This window comes from Opisthocomus hoazin, chromosome 13 (assembly GCF_030867145.1).
Source record: "Opisthocomus hoazin isolate bOpiHoa1 chromosome 13, bOpiHoa1.hap1, whole genome shotgun sequence".
NCBI lineage: Eukaryota > Metazoa > Chordata > Aves > Opisthocomiformes > Opisthocomidae > Opisthocomus > Opisthocomus hoazin.
In genome coordinates, this window is record NC_134426.1 from 14,163,093 (window position 1) to 14,176,946 (window position 13,854).

General features: G+C 42.0%; 1 protein-coding gene across 1 annotated transcript; it reads left to right on the forward strand.

Moving 5' to 3' along the window:
* The first annotated feature begins 245 nt into the window (after positions 1-245).
* Positions 246-9,626, forward strand: LOC104328224 (solute carrier family 2, facilitated glucose transporter member 11-like). The gene is made up of 12 exons (XM_009933215.2): positions 246-326; positions 1,270-1,368; positions 2,115-2,275; positions 3,169-3,293; positions 3,636-3,765; positions 4,378-4,526; positions 4,900-5,087; positions 6,136-6,246; positions 6,809-6,910; positions 7,816-7,891; positions 8,890-9,017; positions 9,351-9,626. The coding sequence occupies exons 1-12, from the start codon at positions 303-305 to the stop codon at positions 9,555-9,557; spliced, it is 1,500 nt and encodes a 499-aa protein (XP_009931517.1). The 5' UTR covers positions 246-302; the 3' UTR covers positions 9,558-9,626.
* Positions 9,627-13,854: the final 4,228 nt, after the last annotated feature.

Here is a 13,854-nt window from a genome sequence, read left to right on the forward strand (position 1 = left end):
TGAGCCCCCCACAACAGGAACATGCAGTTGTTTTAGGAGTGCAAGTAAGGGGGACTGCTCCCAATACAAGGAGGATAAACATTTACCAATGTTGTAATTAGCTTGGCATATCTGGATCTTAGAATAATTAAACCAGCAAGAAGAGTCCCTGGCCAGTGTTGGAGGACACAGCTCACTAAAAGCCACATAGTTAGAATTTAACTTCTGTGCTATGATCCCAACTTCTTACAATCTAAGCGTAGAAAACAGATCTCTGGCAGACTTGACAAGGGCTCTCGGAGCAGTCAGATTTTCAAGGGGAAATGGATGGTTTCCTCTCCGACCTGGTGAGTATCCAACTTCTTGTCTTTTAGCCCTAGTCACTAACAGCGGCATGATCTTTAAAGATTACAGCAAAGGCACTCAAACAGTCCTTCTTGTTACAAAAATGAGCAACAGAGCACATGCTGGGAACAACGATTCAGCAATAAGACTGACTACATGACGTCTCCAGAAAACATATTAGAAATACAACAGAGTGAGAGGGTCAAAAGAGGACCTGGGAAACAAGGAAGGAATAAGCATTTTGAGGAAGATAGAGAAAATAGTAGCAATGAAAAAGACAAAACAGAAAAAACCCTCCCACTCTACTGCCCTGTGCTCTCAAGAGTATTTGACCGTTCTCATCTGTTTAGAGTGTGACCTGATTAAATGCCTGAAAACATAAGTACTGGTGAAGAGTGCTCTAAAATCCAGTACACGTCATGGAAACACAGCATTTCAATTAGGAGTCATTTAAGTAGGGGCTCTAAAGGTGCAGTTTTCTATGGGGGTAATAAAAATGAAATGTAAAAAAAAAAAGTTTTAAGAGGACAGACTTGATAAATCTTTGGAAACTGGTGAATAATGTCTTTGAGGAGTCAAAGTTGAAAGAAAGAAAGGGTTCAAGAAAGCTGTAGCTTCTCACTAGTACAAAAGCAAACACAAACTATCTGAACAAGGCTTTTATGATTTTTTTTTTAAATTTCTGTGGCGAGCTAATAGAATAAGAGAGTGCATCTTTTCAGGCTTTTAATAACCAGGAGAGGAACATAAAGGAATGTGCAGATTTGCATTTCAATAATTTCCCAGCAATTTTGCTTGGTTATTGAAAAATTCAAAATGGATTTTTGCATTTTAAAGGCTTCTTAATTATAGAAGTATGAAGATACAAGATCCCATAAATTATCTCATGGTCTGAAAGCCGTGCTGGTATCAGGAACTTAAGATGTGTTTCATCATCTTTGACAGGTTCAATACCGGAAGCTATTGCTAATGATTATGGTACTAGGAATTGGTGGAACCCACCTATCTGGTTTTCAAATGTCTGTGATCAATTATACTTCTCCGGTAAGCAAAGCCTTCATAAAATCACATCTGTTAGTGCTCTTCATGGGACTAGGCCTTATACACTGAAGATGCTTTAAAAATCTTTAGGTGTTGCTACACGAGTTTATTCCCAGCTCTTTCCAGTCCCATAATGTCCACTGTCAGAGGAGTTTACATTACTGTTAGGAGCTGTGCTCCGAAGAGAACTTCCCACAGAGTATCAGAAAGGCTGAAAAAAATGGAAAAACAACACTATTCCTGCTGTCGTCTGTGGGTGAACGGAGGGACAGTGGAAGTTTCAGTGGCTCCATAAACTTCTTTTTCTTTTATAAAACCCCTCTAACACCTCTAAAATGAAAATGAACAACATGTGGAAACAACATATTGAAGCACCCTTCTTAAAGATTATGCCATGGAGAAAAAGGTTAAAAACAGCTAATTGAGTCTCAACCTTCAGTTCAGCCCTTTTCTCTTTCTGTCCTCTACTTGCACTCAAGAACATATGCACTTTGCAAGAATCAATAAAAGATCCCAATATTTTAGTGTAGTGAATCAGGATTCAACACGCAGAAGTGTGTAATTAATTTCTGAAATATTCTCTTACACTATTAGGCTGTACGAGAGGAAATACCAATCCTAATGTGCAAACAAGTCCCATAGCCATGCTTTTGGTAATGACTATTAAGCTAAATTGTAAGCTCTAAACACAATGAAGAACTGCTGTAATCAGTGCCTCAGTGAAATGAAAATCTCTTTCTTTGTCCCAGTACATTCAGAAGTTTATAAACGAAACCTGGCTGGAGCGATATGGTTCTGTGCTGCACCAGGAGACACTCACATTATTGTGGTCCTTCATCGTGTCTATGTACTGTGTGGGTGGAATGATAGGGTGTCTGTGTAGTGGGTACCTGACTGCAAAATATGGCAAGTAAGTATATTTCCCAACAGTTCACTAATCAGGGCTGCAACAAGGGAAGAAATTAAATATTACACACCTGTTATAATGGATGTCAGAATTCTCACTGCCCTGTTCTGGTGCAGAATTTACTCTACTTAGCATATATAACTACACCTAGGTACATTATAGAGACAAGAATATGCAACTATTTCTGATTCCCTTGTCAACGAAATTCCTGTATTTTTGCTGAAATTTTAGTAAAAAATAAATCTCTTAAATTTCTTTATTTGGGCAGTAATGCCCTAGGGAGCCAAACAACACTGCAGTAGTGCAGAAGGGGATAGATATTCTGTAGGCAAAGGATTTTTTAAAATTTTTTTCTTTTTTGAATTAATTGCAGCCTTTTAAAAAATCATGCTGGTTTATTGCTCTGTCAGAATAATCAGAGTGTCAGTAAAGATAAGCAGAAGTCTCTCAAGCCACATTCAGAACCCTCTCTTTGAGGGTGGCCATAAAGGAAAAAACCAGAACTCTCTAGCTTAATGTGGGCAATGAAGCAAGTCCTCAGTGAAGGTGGATTTGCGTTGTTCTGGGAACATGTGCAGTGTTTGAGATGGGAGCCTTGCCCACAGGAAAGAAGTGAAAAAGACCATTCCTTATCAGTATTTATCCTGCAGGAATTTCCTTCAGCCTCATGGTGTGCTCACATAGTGTTAGTGTGGAAAAGAGGAATCTAGCTTCTCCCTTTCCACTCCCCTTCAAAGACATCCTTCCTTTTCATATTCGGATAAGGTTGCCCTATAAGCAAAGGATTTAAACATGGCCATGGTTTGTTCTGTAAATCTAGAGGAGAAAAGGCACATGTTAGTCAAAGAGGAAGAAATACGACGTGGATCATATCCACATGTTGTTTGCTGTTGCAGGAAGAAATGTCTGCTGTTCAATGACGTGGTCCTAATAATAGCCACGCTGCATACTGGCTTCAGTAGAAGAGCCAGATCCTTTGAGATGATCCTGATTGGGCGCTTCCTTGAGGGCATCGGTGCTGGTAGGAGTCCCCACTACTCCATGTTAATGTGACTGCTTTTGGCTGGATACAGAAATCTTCCTGGTGGGTGTACCTGGGCATGCACAGTACAGGAACAGATTGGGAAAAGATAAGATGAGCTGTCCTTAGCCTTCAAGAGGTCTTGGTGGGACAGAGATCTGATGGGTTAAGCCAAATATTTTACTTAAAGTTACATTTTCAGCCTGCTTATTGTGGAGGATATATAGGAAACAATTCAGAAGAGAGAGGAGAGAGCTACCTTTGGCTGAAGGTGAAATGAACAGGGACCATCTCTCTTGCTTTCTACAGCTTTAGCTCTCTCTCCTATCTTTTTCACTTTAGGAATACATATGAATGCCCATATTCAGTATGCTGGAGAGATCTCACCTAAGAAGTTGCGTGGATTTGTAAATGTGACCTCCTCTGTGTTTCTTGCACTAGGAAAAGCTGTAGCAAGAATTCTTGGATTACGGTACTTGTGCTACTCCTTCTCATCCTATTTTCTGTTTATTTGTCTTCTGCATGGCAGGGAAGTATTGTCCTCCCAGTCCTAGAAATGGACATATAGTAAGGGTGGGGTTTTACTTTGCTTAACTACATCTGTCAAAAAGGATGCATCTACCCCATACCAGTCACTTTCCATGTCATTCACTGGGCAGAGAACGGCCATTCTCTTGAGAAAGGATGAATCCATTGCTGGAAGTACAGTCTCTCTGCTGAAGTTAATAAGACAAGCTTGTATGTAAACATACTTAGTAAACTTTTGAGATCTGAAGTCTCTGCTAATTTCTTGATAAACTCATGCAGAATTGCAGTATTTGTTCCAAGAGCTGTTGCGGCAATATTCTAACTCACTGATCTTTAGAAAATATTCCAATTATGAGAAAAATCTCAGTCTTGCAGTAGAACTGAAGTATTGGTCTGTTTCCCTTCTCCTGGCCTAAGGATATTCTATTTCAATTTATCTTCTCAAGGTCTCTGTGTATATTCTGTCTATTTAGCTAGTCTAGGATCTAGAAAATACCGTACTACCTATGGACTGTAATTGTACTGGACTATAAATACACTCTAACGTCTTTTATAGAGATCTTTTAGGAACTGAAGACATGTGGAATGTGCTGTTGTCATTCTCTGGGTTGGTGGCATTGATTCAACTGCTCTTTTTGCCATTCTTTCCTGAGTCGCCTCCCTATCTCTTGCTGCAAAAAGGAGACAAGGCTGGTTGCTTCAAAGGTAAAACAAAACTTTAGATCCTTACTTTGTTAAACCATAATTTTTGGGAAAGTGAGGCTGATAGAGGGAATCAGTTTTCTATTAGCCAGGTACAGATTTCTTGATAATTACATGACTAAAGTCCTCCAGACTAAGCGGACTCATCAGAAATATTTAAGACCTACCCCTAAATACTGCAGCAAGTTGAAAGCCATTTTCTAGGGAAGTCCCAGCATGTTCCAGTAAGTGATGTTCTAGTTCTTTGCTCAGTGACTGATGAATCAAACCAAGGAAACTAAACTGCAAATGTTTAATGTCTTTATAAGTTGAATAATACAGAACTCCAAGTGGATCAGATGATGGAAGAGCATACTTCATTCTGTCTCTTCTGCAGCCATGAAGCAACTCTGGGGAGAAGGGAATTATCAAACAGAATTTGATGACATGATGAAGGAAAAGGCAGTGACAAAAGGCACCAAAATCATGAACATCCTAGAGGTGCTGAAAGAACCATCCGTGTATCCACAGCTGAGTGCCATGCTCCTCCTTTTACTGAGTCTACAGCTCTGTGGCCTGAGTGCAGTTGAGTACACCCTATTTCCACTCTTAAGTCTACTATTAAGTAACTGAAGCACTACAACTCCAACATGTCATTTTCCTCTGGATCTACATTATTCCTCCTCACACAAAGCCCACTGCCTGTGAAGATCTGTGGTATCATTGCTAGTATTCTTCATACCTTTAAGTGAGCTTCTCGGGTGGAAATACGAGAGATCCAATTCTGCATAAGTTCCTGCAAGGGCACTGTTGCATTCTTTCTAAAGACTCTGTAGGAGAAAGGGTTATAAATACCCTAAGGGTTTCTACAGCCCAGAGACCAATTTATCTAGACTTCCAGCTCACTTTGTTTGACTTCTGCATTGGCAGATGGCCAGCTATTGCCACCCAATTTTCGTTCCATTTGATAAAAGAGATTTATCCATTAAGTAATTACCTTTCAGTTGTTTCAGCATAAAGGTAGTTCAGTCCAATACAGCCAAGCTAATAGTCATTCCTCTGGGCATCATTTTTACAACTTGCCTATGGGTCTTTCTCCATAAGCCTTGCTTAAGCATGTACGCTCTGCTGGAGCTAGTTCATTACAGTTGCCAGCGATATGGGCAGAGCAGGCACCTCTGTGCTCTGCTGACAGGGAAATGGTGCCCAGTCCATCAGGGACTTTGCAAATGAACAGCCTCTGCTTAGCAGGTGGAAAAGAGCAACAGAACCAACAGTTTGTATGACAGTGTATGATCTGCTAAGACTGAGATCTGCATTTCTTTTTCTCCACTCCTTGTCTTGTCCCTTTCCTTTTCCTCTTGGCCAAAACAACATCTTTTTCCCATGTCTTACAGGCAGTATGCTTTTTTTCAAGTCGCTTTCTACCCTATTGGACTTTCAAATATCTCTTCTTTATCTCTATTAACCTTTTGATTTTTCACGTCTCAAGGAGGTATGTCACATCCACTAAGCCCAAATACAGTACTGCTCCTTTTGCAGTGATGATATATCTAGTTGTAAGTGATGGTGGATGAGAACATATCACATCTGCTGACTATGCTTCATTTTGAAAATGTTTCTTGTTTCCCAGATCACCTTTTACACCTCAGAAATTTTTCAGACGGCCAACCTGCAGGAAAGCATAATCCCCTATGTATCTCTAGGAGTTGCGATCTCTGAGCTCATTTCCATCATCTTCTGTGTAAGTCAGACCTTTCTGGGGCTTTAAGAGTTAAAGTACATTTGATCTGAGTCTATTCTTCCTTAAAGAAAGTGAATCTTCTCCTCATGAACTAAAGAATTCTTCTGTGGTACTAGATAAATCTGTAAAGTTATTGTTACCATCCACTCCAAAGTTTGTCCCACCTTTTACGTTTTTCTTCCCATTTCTTATAAATATCCCTCTCTTCTTCATACAGACATAAATCGAGAGTCATTCAGGTGTAAATATGTATACTTATTTCCATATATTGTGTATATCTATGCATGTGAATGGAGTCATAACATTTTTCCATTGATTACGGTGTTGACGAATAAGTAGCTGCAATACTGGGCAGTGATGGTAATTCATAGCATTAGAGAGGCTAGCAGAAATTAAATAAAATAACAAAATAAATTAAATAAAATAAATAACTAAATTAAATAAAATTAAGTAATATAACAAACTTGGTACCAATAAGATTTGTGTAGCCTAAAGTAAAAAGAACTCAGGAAGAATGCTTGATTTGTTTCAGGTGATATGCTTTTTTTTTTCTGCTCTGCAGAGCTCCATTATTGATCGTTTTGGACGCCGAATACTACTGTGGGGTGGTTATTTGCTGATGGCACTGATACTGGTGTTGCTTGAAACAAGTCTTCTACTAAGCGTAAGCAAATGTCTCTGTGGGCACGGACCTGCATCAGAGTTCTTTGTGCAGGACGGCAGACAGTCAGCCTTAGCTTTCATGTCCAAAATGTTCTGAATACAAATTCATAGCAAGGCTCTTTTTGTACTGCCTTGTAGTTCATATTTTTTAATCAGACTGTCAAACAGCCAGTGAAAAACATTTTGTAAAATCATTGGCCTGGCATACCTTTCCTCCAGCTCTCTGCCTGCCTGACCTCTCCAGACCTCACCTGTGTCTTGCTCTGCTGTCCTTCGAATACCTAGATGAGCATCCTTGCTGTCACCTTTCCCATTTGCGATCTCATGCCTCCTGCAACAGAAGTGGTGTGTACTGACCCGTCCAACAACCACCAGTTTCCACCCTTGGTACAAGTGAACCAGCTACATAATGCAACTCTCTAGCTACTTCTAGTCAGGATGGTGGAAAATAGTGAGGAACCCAGTGTTGCATCTTCAGTAGTGCCAGTGTTTTGCACTGCATTGCAGTCTTGGCCTCAGCCCATAAACTTTCAGTTTCTTTCTGTTTCACAAATATCTTCTCATTCATAAGAGGTTTAAACATTTCTCTGAATTTGTCTAATTCAATTAGATAAGTACGTTAAATCAATAACAATTTTCCCCATGCTATAATTACCTTGGAATTTGTTACTTGTTTTTCAGACCGGGGTGCAATTCAGCTCACCCCTGTAGATATGACACTGCAGGGTACTTTTGCCTTTCCACTGTATTCAGTATAGAGAGATCAGTAGTTCTAGTGAGCATCTACTACAGAGCCCAGTGTAATGGGCTTTTTCATAAATATTGCTTCTGCTATATGTTTTGATCAGCTGTGCTACAGCTATAGAATTAAATTTCATTCTCTTGCCTCCTTTTGCCTTTGTCTAGGATCAGTTCCTCTGGATGCGTTATTGCAGTGTTATTCTCATCTTTTTATTCATTATTGCCTATGGAATAGGACCAGGTGAGTATGACAATAAAAGAAACAACAGGAAACCTTGGACCACATGGATAAGCACAGGCCATGAATGTATGGAAGTAGAACTAGACTGTGTAAATATATCTTTGAAAACCAACAGATAAGTTTGGACTGAAATTGGGGGAGTCCCAATTTTTGATGAATTAATTACCCAAGAAACAACTTCTTTAACAAATTATTTGATATGATACAGACCCTGATGAAACGGGACCCTGTTTCCTCTCATTGGATTACAGATTCAAGCCAAAAAAATACTTGTTAATCAATTCACTAATACTTGTTTAGTGAGTGTTGTTCATTGCATAAAGGCTCAACAGGTCCATCTCTGGTTTTGCCTAAGGGCAGAGGTAGCCTCTTCTAAAATATCAGTTTTCTCAATTCATCTGTGAAATACTACTCTACTAAAGAATGATACCTGTTAGGACGCGCAGTTTGTCTCTTACCATTGCTCTGTACTTTCTCATCCTCTCTTGATGACACTCTGAATCACCTATGTCAGCAATGCCAAAACCAAAATTACAGGTCTCTGTTAGGACCTCACTTGTCTAAGACCAATATTTACTCTGAAAGTTCCCTGACTAAACACTACTTTTAGTTATTACAGTCTCCAAATTCAAATGGCAGCCTTTATGATTGTAAGGGCTCTATGTGAGGACCATGAATGTCTTGAAAACGTGACAGAATTCCCACAGTACCAGAACCCAGGTATCTCCTACGGGCAATGCAGAGAAATAGGCCATTAGGGCCATTCATCTCTGTATTTTGTACATCTTAGGTGCAGAGAAACTGCAGGGGTATCTCTCTCTCTCCATGGACCATAAGAGAAGTCTGTAGAGGAATTCAGATAGAGACTGCTGTACTGCCCAAATTAGATTTGTAGCCTGACTTACTGGGGCTGTGTTTGACCCATGACATTAGTTCACTCACTTTGATGAATATGGTTAACTACAACAATGTTTCTACTTTTTATGGTTTTTCCTCAGCTGGTGCCGTTGCATCTGTCATGAATGAAATCTTCACCCTCTCAACAAGGTCCTCCGCTTTTGTAATTGGTGGAATTGTCATTTGGCTAGGCCTCACTTTCACCGGAATGATTTTCCCCTTTGCTGTTGTACGTAATTTGGTTCAAATCTTCTCTTTGACTCTATCAGTTTAAGCTGGTTTTCTAGGCTGGTCTGGACAGTGAGTAGGATTAAATGCTTTGCAGATGATCAAAGCTGTGAATTCCTTATTGCTACTGGCATATGGAGGCCATTTATGTAACACAATTCCCTAGACTTCAGACATCATCTGCTGCCTCAAGAATAGATTAAAAAGATAAATAAATATTCCTCCTGTAAAATAAACTTATTCCTCATTTCCAGGGACAAATCAACAATTTTCAAGAATTTATAGGGTCAAGTGTTGTCAGGGAAATCACTCATTGTATTCTTTTTACCTTCAGATGCTTCTTGGTCCTTTTTGCTTCCTCATCTTTATTGCTGTCCTGGTCATTTCAGCGGTTCTCATCTACCTGTTCCTCCCAGAAACTAAAGGGAAGTCAACCTCCGAAATCACAGAAGAATTCAGAACACACAAATTCAAGAAGAAACCTCATCAAACTGTGGAGAAAAAGGCTGCTGAAGAAAAGACATTCTGTACCAAGCTCTGATAGGCCACCATAAGCAACTTCCACTGACAAAAAACCCTGTCACAAAATCGAACTGAAAGCTAAACCTTAACATGGACTTTTCTCAATAAAATGTAATCCAAAAAGTAATCCACAAATAGCTTAATCCAAGCAGTCCTATTTTATATTTGTCTTTGCTTTTCATGGTGAGAGACAATAGCTTCTTCCTAGAACAGCTCTGTAGAAGGAAGACATTAGTAACTACAGACACTTCCCAGAACTGGCACATGGAAAACATTTTCAGACATAATACATCAATTTTCTCTCCTTTGCTATAATTCTAAAGAAACAGGATTTGTCTCTATGTTTGTTACTTTGTAGAGAAAGCAGAGTTCAGGATTAAGAGCAGGATGAAGAGAGGGTGAAAAATAACCACGGTTCTTGCAAAATATTTTCATGTCATGTCTTTATGATATCACACTGTAAAGTATCTAGTACTGAACATGAACACTGCACATGAACAAATGTCGGGTAGAACAACAAAGAGAACTCAATTTCATTCTATTTTCATGAGCTGACATCAAATATCTGTATGTCCCGATTGTCTCTATAATGACTGTCAGGCATCAGCCCCGATCCTTGGGCATTTGGTACAGAAGAACTCTCACCTGCATCCACTGGAGCAAAGCGACTGCACCCTCCAGCCATATCAGCAGTATCAAAATCTGGAGCAAGTTTTTGTAGTGTAAGCAGTGCTCTCACACTTATTCTGGGTAACTCACGGATGGCACAAAGGTTGACAAACATATACACAGTGCTGAGAGCTAGAGGACAAGAGCCCTGGAGTGAGACAGGGAGTAAGACACTTTGAGAGATTACTGAGAGAGCAGAAAATTTGAAAATTCAGCCCATTTTATAAATAATTAACTATTCAAGCAAAATAGCAGAAGCCATCACAGAAGAAGTCTGCTAGCAATGTACTGAGGACACGTGTCGCTCTACTAGTGCACATCAGGATACAATATTACACTTTCCCACTGCAGTGCTCTACAGCACATGTGTACTGCTGCTATTCAGGAGCTCTTAATCCTGCTGACCATGGAAGCATATAGTCAGTTCCCTACTAAAACTCTTTGATATTCGTACAGGATGATCAATTATTTTTCCATATACTGTCACAGTTACAAAAGGTACAGTATGCCTCCTGTTTAGCAGGACCAAAAAGTGCTGTCTTTCTGCAGTTTAACCACTTAAATTGATTATCATTGTGCGGAACCACCAAACCAATGCCTGACAGAGCTAAGCTCAAAAACAGCTAATGATCACAGATAGTTCCCACACAGAAGCTGCTAGCCTTGAAAGCTGTTGCTGGCCCTCATCTGCACTTGGCACTGCTTGCACACAGCCGCAAAGACTGGGCCTCCGCTCTTGCCTTACAAAATCAAAATTCAAACACAGGTGCTGGGTCACTCCTGGACGCCTGCTGAAGACCAGCTCCCAGAGTGAACACGTTTCCAGATAGATCCCACACAGAAGGTGCTAACCGTGAATGCTCTTACTGGCCCGCATCTGCACTCAGCACTGCTTTCACAGTTCAAAAAAAGACTGGGCCTCCGTTCTTGCCTTGCCACCTCAAAGTTCTAACATAGGATCTAGATCTCAACCTGACAATTGTTGAAGCACAGCTCTGAAAGTGCAAATGTCACAAGATAGCTGACACAGAAGGTGCTAGCATTGAAATACATGGCTGGCTCTAGTCAGTCTACCTTTCACACTGCGTTCACAGAGGCGCAAAGACTGGGCCTACACGCTTGCCTTGCCACCTCCAAGTTCAAACATAGCATCTGGGTCTCTCCTGGAGGACTGCTGAAGCCAAGCTCCCAAAGTGCAAACATATTGTGATAGCTAACACACAGAAGGTGCTAGCCTAGAATGGTCCTGCTGACCTTAATCTGCCCATGGTGCTGCATTCACAGACAGACAACGTCCGCTGAAACCCAGCTATGAAAGTGGAAACTTCTCCATATGGCTCCCACACAGAAGGTGATAACCTTGAAAGCTGTTGCTGGTCCTCATCTGTCCATGGTACTGCTGGCACAGAGAAAAAAAGTCTGGCATCCATGCTTGCCTTGCCACCTCTAAGGTCAAACAGGTGAGATGGGTCTCTCACCAACACTTCCAAAGCCCAGCTCCCAAAGTTTAAACGTATCCAGATAGTTCCCACACAGAAGGTGTTGACCTTGAAAGCTGTTGCTGGCCTTCATCTGGCCTTTGTACTGCTTCCACAGAGCCACAAAGACTGGGCCACCACGCCTGCGTTGCTACCTCAAATTTCAAGCACGGGACCTGGTTCTCTACTGGACGCCTGCAGAAGTCCAGATCCCAAAGTGCAAAAGTCTCCATATAGCTCCCACACAGAAGGTGCGAGCCTTGAAAGCTGTTGCTGGCCCTCATCTGCCGTTGCTACTGTTTGCACAGAGCCACAAAGGCTGGGCCTCCATGCTTGCCTTGCAACTTCAAAGGTCAATCATAAGGTATTGGTCTCTCGGAAAACCTACAAAGCCAAGCTCCTAAAGTGCAAACATCTCCACATAGATCCCATGCAGAAGGTGCTAGCCTTGAAAGCTGTTGCTGGCCCTCATCTGCCCTTCCTACTGCTTGCACAGAGCCACAAAGACTGGACCTCCACACTTCCCTTGCTACCTCCAACTTCTAACATTGGAGCTGTGTCTCTCCCACATTCCTGCCAAAGCCCAGCTCCCAAAGTGCAAATGTCTCCAGATAGCTTGCATACAGAAGGTGCTTGCCTTGAATGCTGTTGCTGGCCCTGGTCTGCCCTTCTTACTGCTTCCACAGAGCCACAAACAGTTGGCCTCTGAACTTGCCCTTAAACTTTCAACTTGAAACATAGATGCTGGGTGTCTCCCGGATGCCTGCTGAAGCCCAGCTCCCAAAGTGCAAATGTCTCCAGATAGCTCCCACACAGAAGGTGCAAGCCTTGAAAGCTGTTGCTGGCCCTCATCTGCCCTTGGTACTGCTTGCACCGAGCCGCAAAGACTGCGTCTCCATGCTTGCCTTGCCACCTCAAAGGTAAAACATATCTTATTGGTCTCTCAAAGGACCTGCAAAGCCCAGCTCCCAAAGAGTAATTGTCTCCAGATACCTCCCACACAGAAGATGCTAGCCTTGAAAGCTGTTGCTGGCCCTCATCTGTCCTTGATACTGCTTCCCCAGAGCCATGAAGACTGGGGCTCTGCGCTTTCCTTTACACGTCCAAGTTTAAACATAGGAGCTGGGTTGCTTCCAGAAGCCTGCCGAAGCCCAGTTCCCAAAGTGCAAACGTCTCCACATGGCTCCCACACAGAAGGTGCTAGCCTTGAATCATTTTGCTACACTCATCTGCCCTTGGCTCTCTTTCCAAAGACTCTGAATGACTGGGCCTCCATGCTTGCCTTGCCACCTGAAAGGTAAAACATATGTTATTGGTCTCTCGGATGACCTACGAGGCCATGATGCCAAAGTGCAATTGTCTCCAGATAGCTTGCACACAGAAGGTGCTAGCTGGAAAGCTGTTCCTGGCCCTAATCTGCCCTTGCTACTGCTTGCACAGAGCCATAAATACCAGGGCTCTGTGCTTCGCTTTACACCTCGATGTTCAGACAGAGGAGCTGGGTCTTTCCCAGACGCCTGCTGAAGCCCAGATCCCAAAGTGCAAATGTCTCCGGAACAGTCCCACGCAGAATGTTCTAGCCTTGAATTGTTTTACCACCCTCATCTGCCCTTGGCACTCTTTCCAAAGACTCAAAAGGACTGGGACTCCACACTTGTCTTGCCACCTCAGAGATCAAACATATGCATTGGTCTCTTGAATGACCTACGAAGCCCATCTCCCAAAGTCTAATTGTCTTGAGATAGCTCCGAAACATAATAAGCTAGCCTTGAAATCTGTTGCTGGCCTTCATCTGCCCTTGCTACTCCTTGCACAGAGACACAAAGACTGGGCCTCCGCGCTTGCCTTTCCACCTCAAAGGTCAAACGTATGGTATTGGTCTCTCAAATGACCTATGAAGCCCAGCTCTCAAAGAGTAATTCTCTTCAGATAGCTGCCACACAGAATGTGCTAGCCTTGAAAGCTGTTGCTGGCCTTCATGTGCCCTTGGAACTGCTTGCACAGAGCCACAGAGACTGGACCTCCACGCTTGCCTTGCCACCTCCAAGTATAAACATAGGAGCTGGGTCTCTCACGGACTCCTGCAGAAGCCTAGCTCCCAAAGTGCAAATATCTCCAGACATCTCCCACACAGAAAGTTCTAGCCTTTCGTAATCGATGGCCTTGCTG